Raw genomic sequence first — 23,455 nt, 5'->3', positions numbered from 1 at the left:
CACAGCCTGTGAAGTTTCTAATGAATAGGCTGTAATGCATACTCAAGTGAAGCTTTTTGGGGGGATTTAGGACACAAAGGAGTTTGGTAAAACAAGCTATCAAGTTTTAATATAGGAAGTGGAAGTATGTTTTTGTTGGCTGACCCAAAAGGAAGGGTATGTCTGACACTTCTGCCTGCCTTTGCTTATTCTGTTATGCCCCCCTCAACCCATGATTTGCCCAGTTTTATTAGATTTTCATGATCTACCTGTTTAATTGAGAAAATTGTGATTCAAATGTTGTCATATTTTATTGCAGCAAAATGGTGAAAGTATTGGTTATGTTCAGTGTTAATAGTGCTTTCATGCTGGGATCATCCAAACAAGTTAAAAACAGCAGGAAAGTGCGCAATTTAATTTAAACATACGGGCTCATGCAGGGTAAAAGGAAAAATAAATGACTTAAGTGATAAAAGGAAAGGAAACTAACCTGTATGACAGTCCATCTCTCCAATTCTGTTTCTATATCTCACCAACAGAAGCTGCTTGTTGGGGATTTCCCTCATGAGCTGGAGGCGGACGACATGGATGAAGATGTTCCGAAACGCAAGAACCGTACCAAAGCACGAGTAAGGAAACAGGGACATTTCAGTCTTTTCCACAGAAATTACTTACTTGTTAATGTGGAAGAGCAGAATCAGGAAAAAAACAAATGACCTAGTCTGAGCTCAGAGTTATCAACTCTGAATCTGACCTGTCTGTAAGACATAAAGGCACGCAGTGCTGGAGACGTGACAGTGTATAAGGAATGATTACTGGAAACGTCACATAAGTGTAAAATATAAGTCTTTTCGTGCTTTCTCTGTGTACCAGACTTTGAAGTGAAGTGTCATTACACAAAACTAGAAGTTATTGCAAATAAATGCAAACAGATACAGTGATTAAAATCATGCTGGGAAGACCTCTTTTATAACATCTTTGATTAGATCAGACAGGTCTTTTTTCCCCCACACTCTTTTTGGGCATCCTATGGGAAGATAATCAAGTGTTAGCAATGCATTCTGAAAGTCACCACACACAAACTCTCTCTCTCTCTCTCTCTCTCTCTCTCTCTCTCTCTCTCTCTCTCTCTCTCTCTCTCTCTCTCTCTCTCACACACACACACACACACACACACACACACACACACACGCTTACACATACACCAGGGTTGCTAATTGGAACTGTTGCTCCCCTGCTAGGTGTCATCAGCCCCCTCCTGCTGGAAGTGGAGCTTTACACTGAGAGCAGATGATTAGAATGCAAACGCGTGTGTGTGTGTGTGTGTGTGTGTGTGTGTGTGTATTGTGAAACAGGGAGTGAGGAGTGTGCTGCTATGCTGTCTTTATTGTGTATGAGTGTACAAAACTTAGTACATAATAAGCGTAGAAGTTCAAACTTTTATGATTATATTACATGTATTTTTACAAGTGTGTGTGTCTGTGTGTGTGTTCTCTGCAGGCCTATGGTGTTGGGGGCATGAGAAAGAGACAAGAGCTGCCTGCCATTGAAGACAGAGACAAGCCTTATGTCTGTGACAGTGAGCGTCACATTTTCTATGGATTCATTTAAGTTTCTCCTTTCTCGTTTCTTCTTGCAAACGTAGATAAATCTAATATTATACACTGCGTGTGTGTTCCAGTCTGCGGGAAGCGCTATAAGAACCGCCCAGGGCTGAGTTACCACTACACTCACACACACCTGGCAGATGAGGAGGGTGAAGAAGACTCAGAGCGACACACGCTACCCTTCCAACGCAAGAACAACCACAAGCGTGAGTCTGCACTTATCTGTCTGTCCGGTTGTTGTGGAGAGTTTTCAGAATATTTGTATTCAAAACAGACTAAGTATAAAACATTTTCAGGGTCATACCAACCATCCTTCATAATCACAGCTGATTGCCTTGAAGTTACCCCAGTGGCATTAGGGATGGGTACAGTGCTGACAAAGCCAAGTCCAGTGTGCACTTGTGTGCATTTTATAATAAGATTTAAGCTGATTTTTCAGCTCTCTCTTATTCACATTTTAGAACTTTTTTCGACCCTGGTCAAACAATGTGAGCTTCCTTAGTAGAAGAAAAAGGGGTTAAACGTGCATTATAGGACACACTACACCCTGCAGTGGGACTGAAAGTTTGCACTAGTTTGAGTCTGATGGACGCAGATTGTCACACTTTTGTTCTCTGCTAACTTCAAGTCTACAGAATGTGGCACATGACACTTCAATATTAGCGTGACTGCCCTGAGGCAAAGTTAACCCTAGGGTAATTTTGCTCTTTTTCTTTTCTTGCAATGTTTAACCTTTCAGGGATTTGGCTGCTGTAGCCCTGAGCTAATGTCACTGTCAGACCTCATTCAAACTTCTACTATTACCACTGTATCAATACTGTATAGAAACTTTTCAGAAGTGACAAGATAGCTATTTCTGAATGTACAAATGCATTATTATAATGTAGCACACTTGCTATTCATAGGGCGGGATGAGGGAACACCAAAACAAGCACATGATCATCAGTCATGTCAGTCGCAATGATAAATGTCTATTTGAAATAAAGCACAACCACAGTGTTTAATATAAGCAAAACAAGAGATACATTTTTGTATATGTTGACTGTGTGCCTGTGATTTGTGCCTGCCCTGCTACCTGCTTTCAGAACGTGCACACACAGACCAGTCGCTCTGAGGTTCCTGCCACGAATCTGGGTTTGACAAACTTTAGCAGGAGCGGAAGTTGTTGCTTTTACATGTTTTATTTACTCCTGCAGCTTTGTATGGTTTCCTGCAGCAGCAGGATCAATACGTGCACCTGAGACAATGTTCATTTTTCACATGGGACACAGCAGGGACATAATTATTAATTATTTCCAACACATAGAAAGGATGGGTCATGACGTGTGAACTGTTGATCTCTTCGGTAAAGTTCAAAACATTGTTCTTAAATTCTCAATCACTATTTGCAGTTGTGATTTTATGAATAACTGTGAGCCTGGGTGTTTACCGTGACTAATCTTAGCACAAAAAGTGAGGACATTTGTTTTCGGTCGATCCTTTTGTTGTTGTAACAATGCTTGTCTAATCGATGCAATGAATCTTATACTGTTGGAAAGCCTGTGTATTTCCCCTTACATGGTGCCGGATTTGAAAATTAATTTGCGGGTTGAGCAGCAGAGTTGCCAACTTGCCAGGTCTTCTCTGTCAACGTCAAACAGCTTCTGCTATTCACTAGCTGCGACCACATCCTCATTTTAGGTTTGACAGCATTTCTAGTAGTTAATGGCAGATGGCTTGAACATGAATTGAGGCTGTGGGTAGAGGAAGGCTTCAGTGGCGGTGGCTCCCAGGCTGGGTAGATCCCCATGTACTAATGAGTAGTGAATGAACTGAAAAAGGCGAGGGAGGGTGGCGTAATATATAGAGAACCGGAAGGGTATGAAGGTGTGGTCCCAATCCTGAAATTCAGATAAGTTATCTCCTATTGACTGCCTGATAGTGGTCAGCTGGTGTCTGCTCCAAGCATGCCAAGTTTGACTGATCTGAATAGGGCCTGTGGCATAGAGCAACTTTAAGATGATGCTCTGTAAAACCAAGATGCAGCATTATTTGGAGCGAGCACTAGTTCCATATAACAGTTGATATCAGATATAGGCTGTGGAGTGGGTGTCCCAAGAAGACTGTGTTTCCTCATCCTGTCCACATTTAGGAACCGCAATCTTCTACAGATTTACAGTCAAGGTGTGGAGGACGATTTGGCCGACAGCTCTTTACCCAGACAATCCAGAACAGACTGAACATAGCCACAGAGAAGATTTGGCAACTTTTTCATTAGAGCAACTCACATACTCAACTCTGCTGCTCAACCCACAAATTGTCCTCACAAACATGGCACTATTTAAGTGGAAATAATCAGACTTTTCAACAGCGTAAGATTTATTGGGAAGAATGGGACCAGATGGTAATAATGACAGCACATTTAACACATTTATTGTGAGATCAAGACAAATTAGATATGTTATCACATAGAGACTCTTTTGTGTGTTTCTGACAACATTAAAAAAAGAACTTTACACTTGTGATAGACTTACACCATGCCATCTCTCTTTATGATTTCAAGAGTTAAAGTAGCAATTCATGTAATTAAATTCACCAAATAAAAATGAGTACTTAGTCAAAAAAAGGTCTAATTCATGCATCCATTTGTAAGGGGCATTGGGAGATCTGACCAGGATACTGAAAGTTAGAGAAATGAAATTACCCAGACTCTAAAGGTTCTTCTACCCAACCATCATCTATCTTACTTAATCGTATACCTCAGCCTTTGCTGTGAATGCATATCAGTTGTTAATGAGCTTTTAACTGATCAATTTTAAAGAGGTGCTAGTTTACAAGTCATACTACAGTAAGGAACATTTCCATCACACTCTTTAGACATCAACTTTTAGTGTATGTACATTTTATTTTACAGGATGCAATATGGCTGCAGCTATCAAGGGCCTAATGAGGATCTCTTAATGCAGTGGTCCATAATATCATGAGGTAGTAATGATGATAGTGCTCGCTAATGCCTTCAGCTCTTCTTGAAGAGAATGTCGACAGCTATGCTGGGTTACAGATAAAATTTTATTTCAGACTGACTAAAGTATCTAAACCATTAACTAGCGTTTTGTGACATTCATTAGCTCCAAAATATGAACTCTAGTGTATATAGTGATTTTTTTCCCCAATCTCACAACATTCATATTTGTAGTTCTGACTGAACAAAAAGGAATTAATAACAATAAAAACAAAATAAAAAAATATGGGTAGCTGCACTGGCATCTTCCAAATTATTCTTTTTAACATTAGTATTCAACATTTTGCAATGGATGTATGCATTCCCATTCTCTGTTTGTATGGTGTGTGTATAGTAACACAAACGTTTAAGGTGGTGCGCTTAACAAACATTACACCTGCATTAGCATGGTCATTGTGAGCGCCTTTCCATGATGATGTTACAATTAAGCTTAAAGCACAAGTGTGGCCAAATGCTGTTAAAATGTCAGAGTCTAAGAAAGGAAATATAAAGTGACTAAACCCGAGTAAACACAACACAGTCAAAAGAACTTGAAATGCAAATATTTAATTCATTTTAGTTCAATTAATTTTTATTTGCATAGGAAACAAATAGAAACACCCTACAATAATACAACCCCCCAACAATCAGAGAACACCCTGTGAGCAAGCACTTGGCAACAGTGGGAAGGAAAAACTCCCCTTTCTACAGGAAGAAACGTCCAGCAGAACTGAGCTTAGAGAGCAGCAGCCGTCTGCCATGACCAGTTGGGGCTTGAATATGGGAGATATGTAGTCTTGCTTGCTTGTGGCAGTTTATAACCGTGCTGCAGCGTTTTGGACTAACTGCAGTCGGCTAAGCACTGACAAATTGACACCTGAATAATGATTATTATAATAGTGAAGCTGGATCGCTCTCTTAATGTCTCCGAATCAGAGAAATTGCTTCACTTTTGCTAGTATCATAGATGGAAGAATCTAGTTTTAATGACTGTGTTAATCTATTTGTCACAAGTTAGATTATTGTTAAAAATCAATTCCAGGTTGCTCGCAAATGGTTTTTATAATTCCTTATAGGGATAATGTTGTAAAGGTTAAAACACAATGACCTCTGTTTCCTGTATGAGTATGAAAAAGGACTGGGCCAAGAATGGACCCCTGGGGGACCCCATATAAGCACAGGGTTATTGAGGAAGATGTAACCCCTACCCACATAGCAAGCTGGTCTGGCCTAGATCTGGTATCAAGCCAGCACTGCTGGCTGACTTCTGGCGTGGTAAGTGGTATGTCATCCAGATATGGGCCAGGCCTGGCATAGATGGCACTGTCTATGTGATGGCATGCCATATCTGGCCCGATTGTGGTTTGGTTTATATGGCCCAGGCTCGTAGAAAACAGGTCTGGCCCAGATCTGGCATCAAGCTGGCACTTCTGACTGACCGGTGTCATGACAGAGTGTATGTCAACCAGATGTTGGCCAGGCCTGGCAATGATGGCACTGTTTATGTTCCTATTTTCCTATTTTAGTTAGAAGACCCAAGTGCCATGTTGCAATACTATACTGCTATGGTAGCCAACGTTTCAAATGCAGGTTTGACAGGTTTGTGAGTGTACACTTTATTCACTACCTAGTGATGGTTTACTCATCTTTGCCAGTGGGTGGCTGTAGCTCAGGAGGTACAGTAGGTCACCTACTGATCAGAAGGTTATTAGTTCGATCCCTGGCTCCTCTAGTCTGCATGTCAAGAGTGTGAATGTAGTTAAGAAGCGCTCAATTTAGAGGAAGTGTATGAATGTGGCATGTTGTATAGAACACTTTGAGTAATCTGGGAGAGTAGAAAAGCGCTATATAAGACAGAGTTTCGTCGTGTTACTTTTGCACTATTATGTTCCGGTGCATGTTGTTATTACTTGGCTTGATTAAGGTACACATTAGGCTTACATCTGGGGCCAGAGCTGAAACTGTTCTGGGCCAGCACAGGACCACCAGTGTGTCTGCAACTGGCCTTGTGCTAGCCCATGTGTGGGCCACATCTGGCAAACCAGATCACGGCCACCAAAGGGCCGTCACTCTTTGCGGTATGTGGGCCATGTGTAAGCACATTGTGTGGGCTAGATCTGGGCCATACCAATTTTGCTATGTGGGCAGTCTAACTGTAAAACTTTTGTTGGTTAAATAACATTTAAACCATTTTCAGCACAATTTTTTTGATTCTGAAGAAGCTGAGAGATAAGAATACCATGAAATACAGTATTAAAATCAGGGCTAAGGTTTTAAAAAATTACACGAATGAAAACTAAAATGACAGAATCTTCTAGGTCAGTAATTTTTATTGTTAAGAGGTCATGTAAAACTTTTAAAAGCACAGTTTCAGTGCTGTGGTGTGCTTGAAATCCAGACTTGTAGTACTGTTACAATAGAATAGAATAGAATAGAATTCAACTTTATTGTCATTGCACATGCACAGGTACAGGGCAACGAAATGCAGTTTGCATCCATCCAGAAGTGCTTTAGTGATATAGATATATTACAATATATATTAGCAATAATATAGATATGTAAGTATGTTACAGAAATGGGTCTATTATGGTATGTTATAATGTACACGGTATGAAGTATGTTATGAATATTCTATAACTATAAGTATGTACAGGCTGTAGTGAGTACAAGCTATGAACAGGATATAAATATGAAATAAAAAAAAAAAAACTATACAGAAATCTGAGATATACAGTTATACAGAAATGTGAACTATGCAAGTTATAAACAGTTGTAGGATTAAAAATTATCGTATGTACAGAATGATTATTTACACAGAACTATACAGTAGTGCAGTTAAGATAAGTGAGATATGTGGATAATTTCTACAGAGGCTATATAAAGTGCTAGTGATTGTGAATGGTGGTTCAGTCCATGTTATTATTGTGTGTTTGAGGGTACGGTTGTCCATTGTGTGTGTGTGTAGGTGGTTGTGGGTGTGTGTATGTCCAGTCCATGAGTTTAACGTGGGTCAGATGTCAGGAGGCAGAGTTCAGGAGTCTGACAGCTGTGGGGAAGAAGCTGTTCCGGTACCTGGTGGTCTTAGTCCGGAGGCTCCTGTAGCGCCTCCTAGAGGGCAGGAGGGTGAAGAGTCTATGTGATGGGTGACTGGGGTCTTTGATGATTTTCCCAGCCCTTTTCAGACACCGCTTCCTGTATATGTCTTTTATGGCAGGAAGTGGTGCTCCGGCGATGCGCTGGGCAGTTTTCACGACCCTTTGCAACGCCTTCCGGTCCGAGGCAGAGCAGTTCCCATACCAGACTGTTATACAGTTGGTCAGGATGCTCTCGATGGTACAGCGATAGAAGTTCACCAGGATGTCTGAGGACAGGTGGTTTTTCCTCAGAGTCCTCAAGAAGAAGAGGCGCTGGTGAGCCTTCTTGACCAGCTTGGAGCAGTTGGTCGTCCAGATGAGATCCTCGGAGATGTGGACTCCCAGGAACTTGAAGCTGCTCACACGCTCCACAGCCGTCCCCTTAATGTGGATGGGTGGATGTGGGTCAGCATTCCTCCTGTAGTCCACGATGAGCTCCTTGGTCTTCTCTGTGTTAAGCAGCAGGTTGTTTCTGTCGCACCACTCAGCCAGTCGATCCACCTCCTCCCTGTAGGCGGCCTCATCGTTGTCACTGATGAGGCCAATCACCGTGGTGTCATCTGCAAACTTAATGATGGTGTTGGAACCATCAGCAGGTCTGCAGTCGTGGGTGAAGAGGGAGTAGAGGAAAGGGCTCATCACACAGCCTTGTGGTACACCGGTGTTCATTGTGATTGTAGATGAGCAGTGGTTATCCAGCCGGACATGTTGGGGGCGGTTGGTCAGGAAGTCCAGTAACCATTTGCAGATGAGGGAACTGATGCCCAGGTCTGTCAGTTTCCTGATGAGTTGTGAGGGGTGGATTGTATTGAATGCTGAACTGAAGTCTATAAACAGCATTCTGGCGTATGTGTTGTTGTTGTCCAGGTGTGAGAGGACAGAGTGCAGTGCGATGGAGACTGCATCCTCTGTGCTCCTGTTCTGGCGGTATGCGAATTGGTGGGGGTCCAGGGTGGGGGGGAGACAGGATTTGAAGTGTGCTAGGACCAGCTGCTCTAAGCACTTAGTGATGATGGGGGTGAGTGCTACTGGGCGGTAGTCATTGAGGCAAGATGGGTTGGAGTTTTTGGGTATCGGGACGATGGAGGTGGATTTGAAGCAGGCCGGTACCACAGCGTGGGCCAAGGACAGGTTGAATATGTCTGTGAGCACTCCTGCAAGCTCCCCAGAACACGCTCTGAGAACACGCCCGGGGATGCCATCAGGACCTGCAGCCTTGTGGACATTGATCCTGCTCAGCACCGCTCCTACATCGGTGGGGGAGAGAGTCAGAGGTTGGTGGTCTGGCGTCATGTCTGTTTTGGTTGTGGTTGTTGGATTCCCTCGCTCAAAACGAGCATAAAAGTTGTTGAGCTCGTTGAGGAAGGAGACATCAGAGGATGCGGGGGAGGGTTTGGTGGTGGACAAACAGTAACAGTACTAAAGTAGCAAAGTTGTAAAGTATGTAAGGTGTTATAAAGTTTATTTTAGCTCATGCTGAAGCGTCCAGATCACAATTTTCAGAATTATATTCATTTTGGATTAATTAGACACCTTGTGAATTAAGATGCAATGCAAATGCTTCCTTCCAGTGCAGAGACCAGTGAGTCCAGCAAAGCACACATTAAACAAGCTGATTATTCGATTTTAATGAAGGAAGATTTTTTTATGCCTCAAGCCATACTTTAATCACTGTTGACTCAGCCAAACTGATTTTTTAAAATGATACGGCTGCACACCTGGTTTGGCAAATGCAGTAAACTGTAGTTTAGAAACATTTGCACGCGATGTAAACAGGCCCATCACATTTGATAACTTCAGAGAAATCATGTTCACTGTCACTGAGCTTTCACTCATTTTTCATAGAAACCATTTAAACAGGAATGTCACAGGTGTAACAAACGTAAATAATAGTCAGTTTCCTGTTGGTTTTCCAGTGAGGTTGCACGTACAAAACAGAGCCCTGTTTCCCTAAAGCGTTTTAAGGCCCATTGTAAGTCTGCTGACGACAGTCTTAGTAAAAAAGATGCCTTTGGGAAATGGAGCCCAGGCCCAGGCACTACATGAAGCAGTTTATTAGACTGCAGTCAATATATATGTAATTGCTTACAACCGTCTTGAACACATTATTGTGCATCATGAAAAAAGTCACACCTCTGTGGACATTTATTCTCTTTAAAACTCACCTTGGTTTCCTCTCATGCCACATTATTCCCTGTGTTATTTTTACCTATTAAATAAAATGAACTGTGAGAAGTAAGTGTGAAAATTATTGAAAACTGGCAGATTTCCCGAAGCTATAAAGGGGCCTTCTGCAAAATCTGGAGGGGCACAGGTTTGTACAGACATTATATGGCACGAGACTGTCCAGAGATCACTTTTGCAGTGTGATTCACTGAATGGTACTGTAGTATATGCAGAACGCTGCTGGCATCCCAAGCCTGCACTTAGCACAAGGCTACAAAGGCTCTGCTAAACGTATCATGGGTACGATAAGAGAGCAATAAGTGCCAATGAACAACAAGTAAAGCAAATATTTAGGTTTCTATGAACAGGTTGGGAATCAGGCCTCGACTCTTGATCCTGTCAGCTGCAGCATCAAAATTGCTCGGCTTTTTTTTCTTTGGCTATTTGTTCTCATCCCCCGGACCAGTTTTCTATTGCCGTGTTCGGCGTTCAGTGTTGTCTTCTGTGTGTGTGATTTGTTTGTTTTTTGAAGACTTCTTTTAAGGACAATAGCATGCATTTATCCTACGGGAGATTGTGTTTTGGTCAGTAATCATGAGTAAATTGGCTACAGTTGTTCACAAAAAAAAGGAAAAAGAAATAGCTGTGGACATTTGAAAGAAGAGCACAGACGAATCATCCTCTTTCTTTGTTCCTCCTGGTCTTAAAACAAGCAATTTGCTCAGAATAGAGCACACAGATAAACACACAAAACACACACATCCACATTATCTGCACTGCAACAATGTCCACAGTGAAACCACGCTGCCTCAATTAATTGGCAGTGTGTGTTTTGTGTTTTTAAACTGGCCGTTTGTCTGACAGAACACAACAGTCCTTTATATATATATATATATACATTTCTCTCTATATATATCTTTGTGTGTGTTTCTAAAATGTGTGTGTTTGTGTGTGTGTGTGTGTGTGTGGCCAAGCTGCAGTATTAGGTCTCTCCAGTGGAGGAGAGCAAGAGAGACAGCATTTGAATTGTTTAATATCCCCCATTACTCCCTCCCAAGCAGTCAGAAATCACACACATGGTCACGTGAACACACACACAGTCAAACACACACACGCATGCACGCACATGCACACGCACACGCACACGCGGCTCCAGAAAACCCAATCTTCTCTGCTGAAATGAAAAAGAAAGCTTAGCCTTTTGGTTGGTGTGTTTGTGTGTGTGTGTGTGTGTGTGTGAGAGAGAGAGAGACTCCAAATGCACAAGTGCATATGCATTTGCAAGACTCTGTGAGTGTAAATGCATTGATGTGCGTATTTGTGTGTGTCTATATATGTGTGTGTGTGTGTGTGTGTGTGTGTGTGTGTGTGTGTGTGTGTGTGTGTGGGTGCAACATTTTACATTTACCCAGTCTGCCAAGTGCATGGAAGAGGCTCCACCACCCTCCACCCTCCATCTTTTGGTATATTGCCACATATGTAATAATATTAATATGGCTTCCCTTGAATGGGAGCAACCCCGCATGCATAATTCATGCTATATTCTCGCTGTCTAGACACTATAGCATGTATGCAGCATCCCTGACACACAAGGGTGAGCCGAAAAACACACAAACTTATTAGAGAAACTATAAAAGTCCGTTTGGTTTTTTTTTTTCTGGAGCCTCGCCCCTCTCTGCTCTCTCTGTTTTTCCATCAGCGTGATAAACGACAGATTACTCCACGAGGAGATGAGCTTTTCCTTCCCTCTTGCTCTCCGAGTCCATCTTTCACCACTTTTCTTTTCCTCATCTTGCTCTGCATCCCCCCCCCACCCCCCTCCCCGGCTTTCCATTCTCTCTCCGTTTGCTTCATCCATCTGCTTTGGCTTTCCTTATAATTAATTTCTTTGTTTGTGTGTACCATCGCTAAAATCAACCACCGTTACTAACCCTCCACGTATTCCTGGATCCTAGCTGATATACTGTTTACTCAAAAATGAGCTGCGCCATTAAAATTCATGACCGCACAACATACTATGTTTCTCTTTCTCCAAACAGGAGAAGTAGCAGAAGAGGCTGGAGGTTAGAGGGAGGGAGAGCAGAATATTGAGAGGTGGGGGTCTTTTTTTGGCATTGGTGTGATGGTTGGAGGGCTGGGGGTAGGAGACGGAGATGAGAGGGAGGAGGCTGAGGGGGGAGAAGTAAGGGGGGATGTTTACTTTAGAGGTCGGCCCTGCACTGTCCACCTGAAAATTGGTTTTGTGGACTTCAATAGAGAAAAGCAGGAAAAAGAAGAGCGAGACAGAGAGCGAGGAAGAGTAAAATAATGGGAGAAGAGTGGGGATATAAGATGGGTAGATAAAATGAGAAGAACCCAAACAGAGCAAAACAGCACCTGTGAATACGGGAATGGATGACTGAGTGAAATAAAAGAAAAAACAAAAAGAGAAGGGGGGGGATGTGTGGGAGGGAGTGGGGGAGGGAGGAGAGGGGGACGGGGGTGTAGTTGTCATTAAAGCCTCCTCTCTCAAATCAGAACTGAGATTCAGAGGCCACTTTATCTGGACGGACAGACGGTCCTACGGCGTAGAGCAGCAGGGACACAGAATGTGTGTGTCTGTGTGTGTGCGTGTTATTAAAAAAATGCACCTAACTCACGCACATGCATGTCCATGAATGTGCGCACGCCTCTCTGTGACACTGAGCTGCGTGAGAGTGCTGTATGGCCAATCACACCCAACTCCAAATTTGTCTGTGTGCGTGTTTGTGTGTGTGTGTGTGAGTGAGACATGTAATTGAGCCCTTTGAAGGTCAGTATCCCTCTGTTCCTACTCACCATTGTTGGTTGTTGTGGGTTTTTTTCCCCACTTACATTTTTTTTTTTGTGTTTCAAAATGGCCTCCCCGCTCTCCTCCTGCTCTCTGCAGGCAGAAGCGAAGCAGGAATTTTGATCAACCAAACACTGAGAACCTGAAATGGCCACTACCCACTTTGTGTCTGTTGTCATTCAGCTGTGCTCAGCAGTGCCTCCCCCCCCCTTTCTACTTCCATCTGTCTTTGTCTTCGGAATATCGGAAAAGGTGATTTGAGGTGTTGGAAGACTCCGGCAGCTCTCGTGTTTGTTGCGCTGACATTTATAGCAATGTCACTGGGCAGATACAGATGTGTGTCTCTACTGGGACTAGTCTTTGTCAGTTCGCTGAGTCTCGTAAGATGGGAAGTCTTTGCACTAAATGCTGTTTGCTACCAAAACCTGACTGTAAGTCCTAGGGATAAAGTGGAGCAATGGCTTAATGTTTCATGCACTCATTTTGTCTATGTTTAAATGCCCTTAGCGTTTAATATACTTCTGATTACTGTTAGCTTCATCTTATAAGATTTTGAAGCATGTCTCCTAAATTTCATTCATGGCCAGAGGTTTAAGTGCATACACGGTCCAAAAAAAAAAACCCCAAACCCTCCAGCTTAAGAACACAGTTTTAAAATTTTTCGTGTTACTTTTTTCCAGATATTTTTCCCCCTTCTTTTAACTACAGTTTAAAGAAATTGCCGTAAATTTTTGTAAAACAAAAGACATTTTCCATGTTTTTCCAAGATTTTTTAATAGTTTTTTTAACAGTCTCATGACATTTTTTGACATACTCTGAAAATGCCTACTTGTGATTCATCTTCATGGACACAGTTAACCCCAGTTTTTTTTTTTAATTTAATTTTTTTTGTCTCATATCTCAGCCCGTTCAGCGTATTGCATGCATTTCTATTGATTTATGTGCATTCACAGGAAGTGAAGTTTTATTAGCTTGAAAGGGGCAAAAAAGTCTGCATCTGGAGACTGTAGGGGTTGGTGGCTTATTTGGTCATTTCATCTGTCCCCAGGAACCACAACTCGAGTCCTCTGGAATCATTTAAAAGTGTTGTTTTGTTAAATTTAGGCACTAAAAACTTCTCAAGTTTAGGAACCAGGGTTTAGGCAATGATGCTACTTGTTTAGGATTAGAAAAATTTATTTTTTGTGCAGATACAACAGATGATCTTAACACTGTGTTCCCTTGGTTGACCTGTCCTCTCTGTGGAGTTTAGAGAACACATGTGGTACAGCCAAAAACCTACATCCTACTACATCAAAGACATGAATCCTGTGACAGGTCAAACGGGAAATATATTCTCCATTTACATGAACAAATAGATAATTTCTCCTGATTATCTCATGTTTTGGAATAAGATCATGCTGGCCTAAACACATTGCTGATTTTAAGTTTCAATCCAAAGACTAATTAAACTTAAGTCATGTCCTTTCATTTTGATTTAATATGCAGGAAACAGTTACGTTAAATTTGCTTCATTTAAACAGCAAAGACATAAAAATGAAAAAAGACAAATGATAAAAAAACATCTTCAAAAGTAGCTGAATATTCACCGCAATGCAGACAACTTCATTAAACTGGAAAGGTTGGTGTATATTTTTGTGTCGCTGGTGCATCCATCAGTACATTGTGTGTATTTTCACATGTGGAACCAGCATTCACTGCTTTCTGGATGTGTTCTGAACTTTTCATGTACTCGAACATTCCTTCTCAGCTTTTGATTGGTTGATTGTTGCCGCTGCTGCACGGCGCAGGAAAAAGGAAGGGAGAAACGGCTGTTGCCTAGCAATCCGGTTGCCATGGATACCGCCAGGGCTCCCTCCTAAAGAGTACACTGTTATGTACATTGAAAAGAGAGAAAGAGAGTGAGAGATAGGTGGTAGAGGAGGAGGGAAGGAGAGCTATGGAGAGAAGAAGAAAAAGGATGGAAGGAGGGAGAGGGGGAGAGAGAATGGAAGAAGGCAGGGTGGAAGAAGTTGAAGTGGAGGGAGAAGGAGCAGGAGGGGGTGCAGAGTTCATTAAAAATAACATAAAGAATGGGAGAGAGACAACAGACAAAGAGAGAAGCAGAGCGAGAAGCAGAGAGTTAAACAGACTGAGAGAAAAAGAAGACGAAGAAAAAAAAAACCTCTTCATGATTCATCATATAGATCCCCCCAGACAGTTGGAGTGGTGAAGGCAGGGTAATATTGGAGTCTTCTTCATTTGGTATTCTGTCTTAAGATGTGGTGTTGTGGCTTGCTGGATGGTTGTTCTGTGGTCCCTCAGTTGTCTTGGCCATGTTTGGATAAGCCTCCCACACTACCACACCACAACCCCTCCCCTACCACCGTGCCAAATCCACGCTCACCCTCCATCCATCTCCTGCTGTCTAGTTTTCTGTCGGTGAATGGATTTACCGCAGCCGTAAAACTTGAGCGCCACGTCACGCTTGTAAATTATTGACGGAACAATGCAAACATTGGAAAGAGCGAGAAGTAAAAGGTTTGAGGGATGCAAACTTTTTGCAGTTGGTCTAAACTACAGCGTTGTTGCTCCTGGGAAGCTGCCAAGCCCCCACGTACAGTAATGAAGCCACTTGCAGCTCTTGTTTGTGCAGAATAAAATTCCAATTAGAAGTTAGCACAAGCAGCATTAAATGCAAAGATAATGTCACCACTTACAGAAACTCACACTCTTAATTTCAGTGTTGCGGTGGCACAACAAAATACAATGTGTGCTCTACTTTTTTTTGTCAATTTTTTGCTTTTGTATGCATATCTGTTCTTTTTTTTTTCTTTTTTCTTTTCTTTTTTTACCCCCGGTTGGTCATTTTTGGCATTTCCGTGTGAGAGCGCAGGGCTAACATAGTGGACCATGTGAAGTAGGGCCCAATTCAAACAGGATTTCACAGTCACATTCCCAGCTGGCTCTGTCCCTGGAACAAAATAGGATTAATAATTTGCATTTTAACTCTTTGCGGACAGGGACACAAGCCACGGAGCGATTCTTTGTAAGAGCGTGCGTGTGTGTGTGCACAAAGTTTTGCACGCATCGGCATTTCCTGCGTGTGCGCGTTTGTGTGTGATTTCTTTACATGCATGATTTATGGGGTGGTAGTGTGCGTCTGTGTGTGTCTATTTGCTAAATGTGCACATATCAGAATACTGCAGAGCCTGACGGATTGTACGTTTGTGTGTACGTGTGCCTGTGTGTGTGTATCTTTGTTCCTGTGGGTCAGTGTGATTACAAAGCAGCCATAGATCAAGTTTTATTATGCACCAAAACTGTCTCTGTCCTCTTTACTTTGCAATGTCATCTCTGAGAGCACACGCTCACATTGCACACACACAGAAATGCATGCATCCAGTCCCACAATGCATTGGGAGTTACGCAACCTGCTGACTGGACATGAGTAAAAGTGGTGCTTGTGTATGTGTGGTTGTATAAGGGTGGGGTGCAAAAAAGCAACAAAAAAAATGGGGGGAGAAAACAGAATAAGAACAGAGCATGATGGCACCGGTGCAGGCACCAGTGTGACAACAGATGGATTGCAGGAAAGAGTTCCAATTTCCTCTTTGAGAGTAAAGCAGAGGGGGAAAAATAGAGAGGCCAAATAAGGAAGAGGGAAACAAAAAAAAACAGAAGAAGAAGAAGCACAATGAAGCAGAGTGAAGAGATCGAATCAGAGGCAGAGGGAGCAGCAGCAATAATGAGAACGCATGAAAGTGCAAGGAGGAAGACAGGGGGAGAGGATGGAAGAAGGAGGGAAAGTAGGAAGATGGAGAGAGAGCGAGAGAGGAAGGAAGCTAGTGACTTTTCATCTGTGACTGACGGTTTCCATCTGACTGCATCTCTGCCTCGTTGTCTGCATAAAAAAACCTCTGAAAATGTCTCCTTGAGCATTTGGGATTTTGCATCTATGTGAATGTAGTCTGACGTGATTTGTGCCCTATATGTTGCTTGTTTCTTTTCCCTTTGTTTCATGGTAAAACTGTACAATATCTCAGATTGTAATTGCATGTGTGTGCGCGTCTGTGTGTGTGGCTGCAAGGGGTTACAGGGACTCTCATTCATCACATTAAAGAGAGCAAGAGGGGGATGGGACTGAAACTGGACGGCAAAAGTTATTATTAAAAAGGCTTGGTTGTAAATCTCGGTGTGCGCGCGCGCTCTACTGTATGCGTGCGGTCGCGGGTGTCTTTTCCCGCGTTGTGTATGTGCGTGCACGCGCTTCTCCTGAGAAGCTCTCCTCATTAAGCAGCGAGGCGACAGGAGTGCAGAGTGTGTGTTTTCACACGCCGCTGCTCCGATACAACAGGAGACACTTCTCCTTTTTTCTATTTTACCTCCATTCCTCCTCTCTCCTTTGTGCTTCCTCCTCCTCCTTCTCATCCTCTTTTCTCTTTCTTTTTGCCTCATCTGTTCCCGAAATCCTCCCCTGCTCCTCTCTTCCCTCACCTTTGTACCTGATCCTCATGTCTTCTTCCCATCTGCACCTGCCCTACAGGGGCGTTTGCTGCCTTCGGTGATCGTAGAGACCAGACAGACGCTGGGATGAGAGCATTCAGACATCACTTGTTAATTCCCGTCTAAACCTCAACCTTGATTAATCAAGTTTTGTGTTTTTGTGACAGTGGTATCCATGGAAACGCGCATTTCTTTCTCAATGGCCGAGCTTACCTTTTTGTGTATCTGCACATAACGGGGGTAGGACAGAAGAAGATGAAACATCATATTAAATTCAGTCAGTTCGAGCAGATGTCATGCCAATACAATGCTTGAATGTGCTGAATAAAAAAACAAAGAGGAAGGAAAAAGGAGTGAAATGATGAGAAAATTTAAAGGAAAAAGTGAGGTGGAAAAGAGAGTGCGAAAAGTCAACAGGTAGGCCTGTTATCTTGTGTGTGGGGAGGCCAGGGTAATTCCCTTTCGGATGAAAGCGCTAAATTAATGAGGCTTCCACTGTGGTCAGCCAAAGGAGGAGCTTATCAACCAGTCAGTCAGGCTGAAGCGCTGGTTTCATGGTAGCGTTGGAGGGAAGTGGGAAAGAGGGGTGAAGGAGGAGGAAGAGACGCTGGAGGTGTAAGTAAGAGAGAAAAAGAGCAATGCTTGGGAGAAGAATTCAGGGTTAATTTGAGCAGCGCTCACAGACACAGAAGTCATGATTTCTTCATGGCGCCTTTGTATTTTTTATTTCCTTCCACCATCCATATGATCTTTAAATAAGGAGTTAAAGATCATAGATTTCTTTATACTATTTCCATTGCATGTGACTGCAATAAACAGCAGCAACAAAATGATTTATTGAAATGTATTCTCTGTGTTACTAACATTTATTGCTCTATGAAAGTCCAAATGTTTGGATTTTCTCTTTCTTCTTTAAGTAGTCAAATCAAAAGGCTCAGATTATCTGAGTAATACATTACCACAAAGGTGAAAACAATATCTTTTATGACTAAATAACATTTTTAGCTTGTTTTTTTCAATGGGCAGTGATGTGCATCTAAAAAGATGCTGCTTTTCTTGGTAATGCACGCTCTGGTGAGGAAGCAAAACATGAAAAAGCAACTTTAAAATAACACCTTCTCCTCTTTCTTTGTGAGAAATCCCCAGTTTCATGAAACCATTAATAAATGTAGTAATAACAATAATTTTAAAAAAGCAAACATGACAAAAAATAACTGAGCGAATACAGTTAGTCTGCAAAAAGTAATGTGACACACCTCAGCTGTGCAGACACAACGGCGTGAGGTTGCTTGGAGGGTGAAAAAACACAAGGTTACCGAGGAGCAGCGTGAAGGAGGAAAGGAGAGAGAAAACAAGACGGGGTGGGAGAGAGAAATTATAAGCACGGGGATGGGAAAGAATGGGGAAGGGTAGGTATTGTAGCAGGGGAGAGGAGGTGGGGGTGAGGAGCATTTGAGGATTCATCTCTTGCTGGATAATTCCCAGGAGGATCTTTCTCCAACACTTGAAAGCTGTGAAGTGTGCGGTTCTGCTCATACTCCTCCTGGTAATTGGAAGAGGAGGGGAGGGTGGGAGGGAGTGAGCGAGGGAAAGGACAGTCAGGTATAGGAATGAGATATGCAGGTAAGAAAGAAAGGAAAGGGTGGTTGAGGCAGGTTAAAATTTTGGAGATGGAGGTGAAGGGAAAAAAGGGGACAGGTGGGGAAGAGCCAACCACACTGAGGGGTTCTGGAGGAGGAAGAGAAGGAGAAGGAAAGGTACCTGATGATTGCCAGTCTTTTCAGTCTTTGGTATATATCTCTTTTATTTTTGCTCATTAGCTCAGCCCTCTTTATTGTCTCGCTCTCTCTATCGCCATTCTCTCCCTCCTTCCCTCCCACCATTTGCCGGCAATGGCGTGTCTGTGGTTGCAGGCAGCTTCTGAAACATGGCCACAGGCGTTTAATCATTGATGAGTTTTTTCGTCTACGCAGGCAGGCCAGCGGGCAGCCCCGACTCACTCACATGCATCAGGACCTGCTGATTCACTCTCAGGGGCCTCCTAGCACACACACACACACACACATGCAGAAATACAAAGGCAAACAAAGATCTGCACGTGCACACCCAACTACAGAGACACAGATGAAATACAGTTTGAATGTGTTTCATTCATGTATGTGTATCCACATGTGTGTCTGTCTAGTTTATCCCGCCAGGAATTGTGAGGTCCAGTCAGCAGCGGTGAGCCCAAATAAAAGGAGTGAAGATAAAAGCAATTTATTTGACCAGAACAAGAAGACAAAAACATGTTTGCATTGGCTGCAGGCCTGCGAGCCGCATATGTCTCTACAGCTTTATACATCCTCCTGCAGTAAACATCTGGCTGCACTGGTTTCTTTAGAAGTAAATACACTTAAATAGCTGCGGCATCCTCATCCAGGATCATTGCGCTCTTGATCGACTGTGTCCTGTGCTTCATTTTGATGGAGCAACAAATCGTCACACGGTTTGCACATGTGGCCCAGGATCGACGCTAGCGTGTGGCAGCTTGAGTTAATTGGTCCAGACTGGAAGGTCTCTGTAAGTATGGTGCTAACACCCTCTGACTTTTCCTCCAGTCTTACCATAAGCTTGACATTTTTATTTACAGCGAATTCGTAACAGGGCAGCACCGTGGTGCGGTGGCTAGCACTGTTGTCTCACGGGAATCAAGAATGTCCACCATTTGGTTGTAGCCTTTCTGTGTGGAGTTTGCATGTTCACCCCGTGTTTGTGTGGGTTCTCTCTGGGCAAAGACTTGCAGGTAGTGGAGTTATTTATTCATTTAAAATTACCCATTGATGTGAACGTGAGTGGGAATGGTTGTCTCTCTCTGTTAGTCCTACGACAGACTGGCAACCTGTCCAGGGTGCACCCTGTCTATCATTCTGCGGCAGCTGGGACAGACTCCAGCCACCTCGAACTGGATAAGTGGAAGAAAATGAATGGATGGATGGATTTGAAACACAGCAGGACAATGACTTATCACTATACATCTGTGGGTTGAAAACACTTGTGCAAACATTTTGATGAGCTGAAGCAAGCCTCACCACTCTGCTGCTATTCTGAATACCTCTGGGAGCTATTTGGACAATTATTGTGAAGTATTGTCTATTTGTTTTGGACATAAAAATTACATTTTAAGAATCTCCAGTCAGTTCTGATCCACTAAAAAAGTTTGCCGTGTTTGTTCGATAAAAGGCTTTCTAAAGCTTTTTTACCCAAGCAAGGGAAATTTTACCACCATCTTTGCTCTTGCTGTGATTTTCATTATATGCATGTTATATGTATTAAATGCATATTTACTCGCTGGGCCCATGTCCTCATTTTAGGTTTGACAGCATTTTAGTAGATAAGGTGAGGCTTAGACTTTTGCTAAAAAAGTCTTTTGATTTGCAGTTTGGGGAAGGCCACGAAGGGGACTGGCGGCAGCTCTCAGGCCTGGCAGTTCCCCATGTCCTAAATAGAAGTGAAGACGTTAAAGAACTGAAAAGGAGAGGGAGGGTGGGGCACGTAAACGAGAACGAACAGCTTGTAGAACTGGAGGCGTGGTCCCGCTCCTGAAATTCAGATACTTTATTTCCAATATATGAATTTAGGATCCTTTGAATGGGATGTCTGTCCCTGATAATTTTTCTGAATGAAATACCTTTGGTCATCAGCAGCGATCAAGGATAGTGCTAGCCTCAGCGGTACTTTATTTTGCTAAGTGGCAAATATTAGCATGCCGGCATGCTTAGCTAAAACTGGGATTTCGTATGCCTGGGCTGTGTTCAGATTTATTTCCTATGTAACAGACAGCCAGCAGTTTACAGTAAGCAGCAAGTATAATGACATGGTGGGAATTTTATGATGATTGATGAATTATCAATAGCTACAAAAGCACTAAAACATTATGCTAACATGCTAGCACACAGACATGATAGGTTTCTGATTGTAATATTAAGCCAAGATAACTGTCCCCACCGCTAGACTTGCTGTAATGTACTTGAAAATGTAAGAACTGTATTTTTTAATATTTATTTAATTTTGAATAAAATGTAATTTTACCACTATTTAACTGCAGCTTGGTCAATATTACAGTAAGAAAAAAACAGAAGAATATATTGGTGATTATGATTTGTTGGCGTTTCATTTCATTAATTGGATCCACAAAAAAGACCACACTGGCTGGCTGATGATTTTTAATTAAGGGGGAAAAATAGGGCAGGACATATCTGTCTAACCTTTGCCAGCACACCAGCCTGATGATGTGCAGGTAATTTTTTTTCTTCAATTAAACTATCATCATTTGAAAAAGCTGACACCAGCAGATCTCATTATATCACCACTGGCAGAAGAGATTATTGAGAAATATGAGGTTGCAGCCATTTATATTGAAATGCTAGGGGACTAGATAGACACTGTTTTACACATACAGTAAATCTACTGTCATTGCTATCTCCGTTGATAGTCGATAACCCAATATAGATGGTAGCATTCATGATTCTACAATATAGAGTATGAAAGTGCATAACAGGCTCAGAGTTACGGTGCACAGTACTACACTGATCTCATGATATAGAGCCTACTGCTTATGGTTTTGCTGTAGCAGACACAGTGCATTATTTCTTTCCTCTCCCATGTGTCTGTCTTTATGTTTGCCAGTCTCTCATCTTGATCAGGACTTTTTTTTCCTTTTTTATTTCTCACTGGGGATTAAAGACGTACCCTTTCGAGTAGAAACCCAATCTCTTCCTCTCACTCCACCTTCCCCTTTCCAACATCAAATTCCATCAAATTCACCCTCTCCTCCCCTTTCCGGCCTAGCAAGACTCCACCCTTATAAATGGATGGATTAATGATCTCTCATAAGAGCACAACCACAGTATTGCTTATAGTGCTTTTTTTTTCCTGCGGGATGAATGGTTTTCCACTTGAGCTTGTATGTGTGTGAGTGTGTACCTGTATAATCCACTCTATTGTATATTCACCAGTGCACCAGCCTGGTGACTCACTGTGAAGGACCCGTCCACTGCATTACATCTTTGAGACGAAAGCACACATACAAATAGTCTGCAGTGGTTATGTGATTGCTTCCATTAAAGTGATTATGCAATCAACAGTAGTGAGACAGGCAGGAGACAGACAGACAGGCAGGAAGACCAACAGTCAGACAGAGAGATAAGGGGTGCGTGTGGATCATACACACACACATACAGTGATACTTACAGTATATACACAGCACTCAGGCAAGCAGGGGGAATTTCTCTTTGTTAATAATTATTATGAAACGGCTTCACATGGAGCACTTGCCTCTCCGTGCTCAGCATGATGGCAGGTCTGTCCCGGCACCCCCCAACACATGCACAGACATGCGCACACATCCACAAGCACACGCACACATGCACGGGAACACACGGTCTCTCTCTTTCTGTCTCCCTCTGCTCTCCCTCCTCCTCCACTCCTGAAAATATTTGCTAGACCCCAGGGGCTCCCAGCGGACGTTCCTTTCTGTTCGGTCCCACCCTCCCTGGGTGAGCCAGTGTTTGGAGAGTCCCAGGCTCCAGAGCAGACCTGCGTTGGTGCTTATTTTACCAAAGTAAATATATAATAATGAGTGGTGACCAGGACTTAGTTACACGTCTACTTTCTTTTGCTTTGTTATCTCATCATTTTATCTCTAATCACTCGTATTCTGTAATACTCCATTGGCCATGCTTCCCAGCACACCTCAGTGATGGCTGCTTTGTTCATCTGATATGACTTTTATAGGTTTTCCCTCTTCAATCTGTCTCACTGTCGAGAGACTGATACAGCCTCTTCACCCCGAGGCAACATTTCATAACACTGACTTATGAATTTACACTCTTGCTCTTCATCCTCTTTTCCCCAGGAGTCCAGTTGGCAGAAAGTTTTTCTTACCCCCTTTTTCTTTTTCTTCTCTCAGCCAAGAAAGCAGCGGATGGCTCAGTCATTGCCAACGGCTACTGCGACTTTTGCCTCGGAGGCTCAAAGAAGACCGGCTGTCCTGAAGACCTTATTTCCTGTGCGGACTGTGGACGCTCAGGTAGGGCACCACTGAAGGGGATGATTGGCAGAATGGCTGTTAAGGCACAGTTTTAATACATTGAATTTCTTGGCTTAAGATTTTATGTTTACTACTTAATGTGGCCCTATTTTGCTAATTTCCAGATTTTTATTCTTGAACTTTGTAGCTTTGCACGATTGGCAGTTCAAAATAATCATTACTTGTCGTATACTGAACCTCGGTACTGACCAAGTTCATTCATAG

The 23,455-nt window shown here is 42.7% G+C and overlaps 1 protein-coding gene across 3 annotated transcripts in view; it reads left to right on the top strand.

Moving 5' to 3' along the window:
• Positions 1 to 23,455, top strand: part of dpf1 (double PHD fingers 1) — a 57,724-nt gene that overhangs the window by 20,944 nt on the left and 13,325 nt on the right. For all 3 annotated transcript variants that reach the window (XR_014868847.1, XM_085131561.1, XM_085131560.1), the window contains exons 6-9: positions 519 to 608; positions 1,480 to 1,558; positions 1,661 to 1,792; positions 23,111 to 23,230. Coding sequence is in view for 2 of the 3 variants with exons in the window: in XM_085131561.1 (XP_084987687.1) it covers positions 519 to 608; positions 1,480 to 1,558; positions 1,661 to 1,792; positions 23,111 to 23,230 (421 nt within the window). In the remaining variant the exon portion in view is untranslated. The remainder of the gene's footprint in view (positions 1 to 518; positions 609 to 1,479; positions 1,559 to 1,660; positions 1,793 to 23,110; positions 23,231 to 23,455) is intronic.

Source organism: Neolamprologus multifasciatus, chromosome 14 (genome assembly GCF_963576455.1).
Source record: "Neolamprologus multifasciatus chromosome 14, fNeoMul1.2, whole genome shotgun sequence".
In the NCBI taxonomy this organism is placed as follows: domain Eukaryota; kingdom Metazoa; phylum Chordata; class Actinopteri; order Cichliformes; family Cichlidae; genus Neolamprologus; species Neolamprologus multifasciatus.
This window is presented reverse-complemented; position numbering and strand designations above follow the sequence as displayed.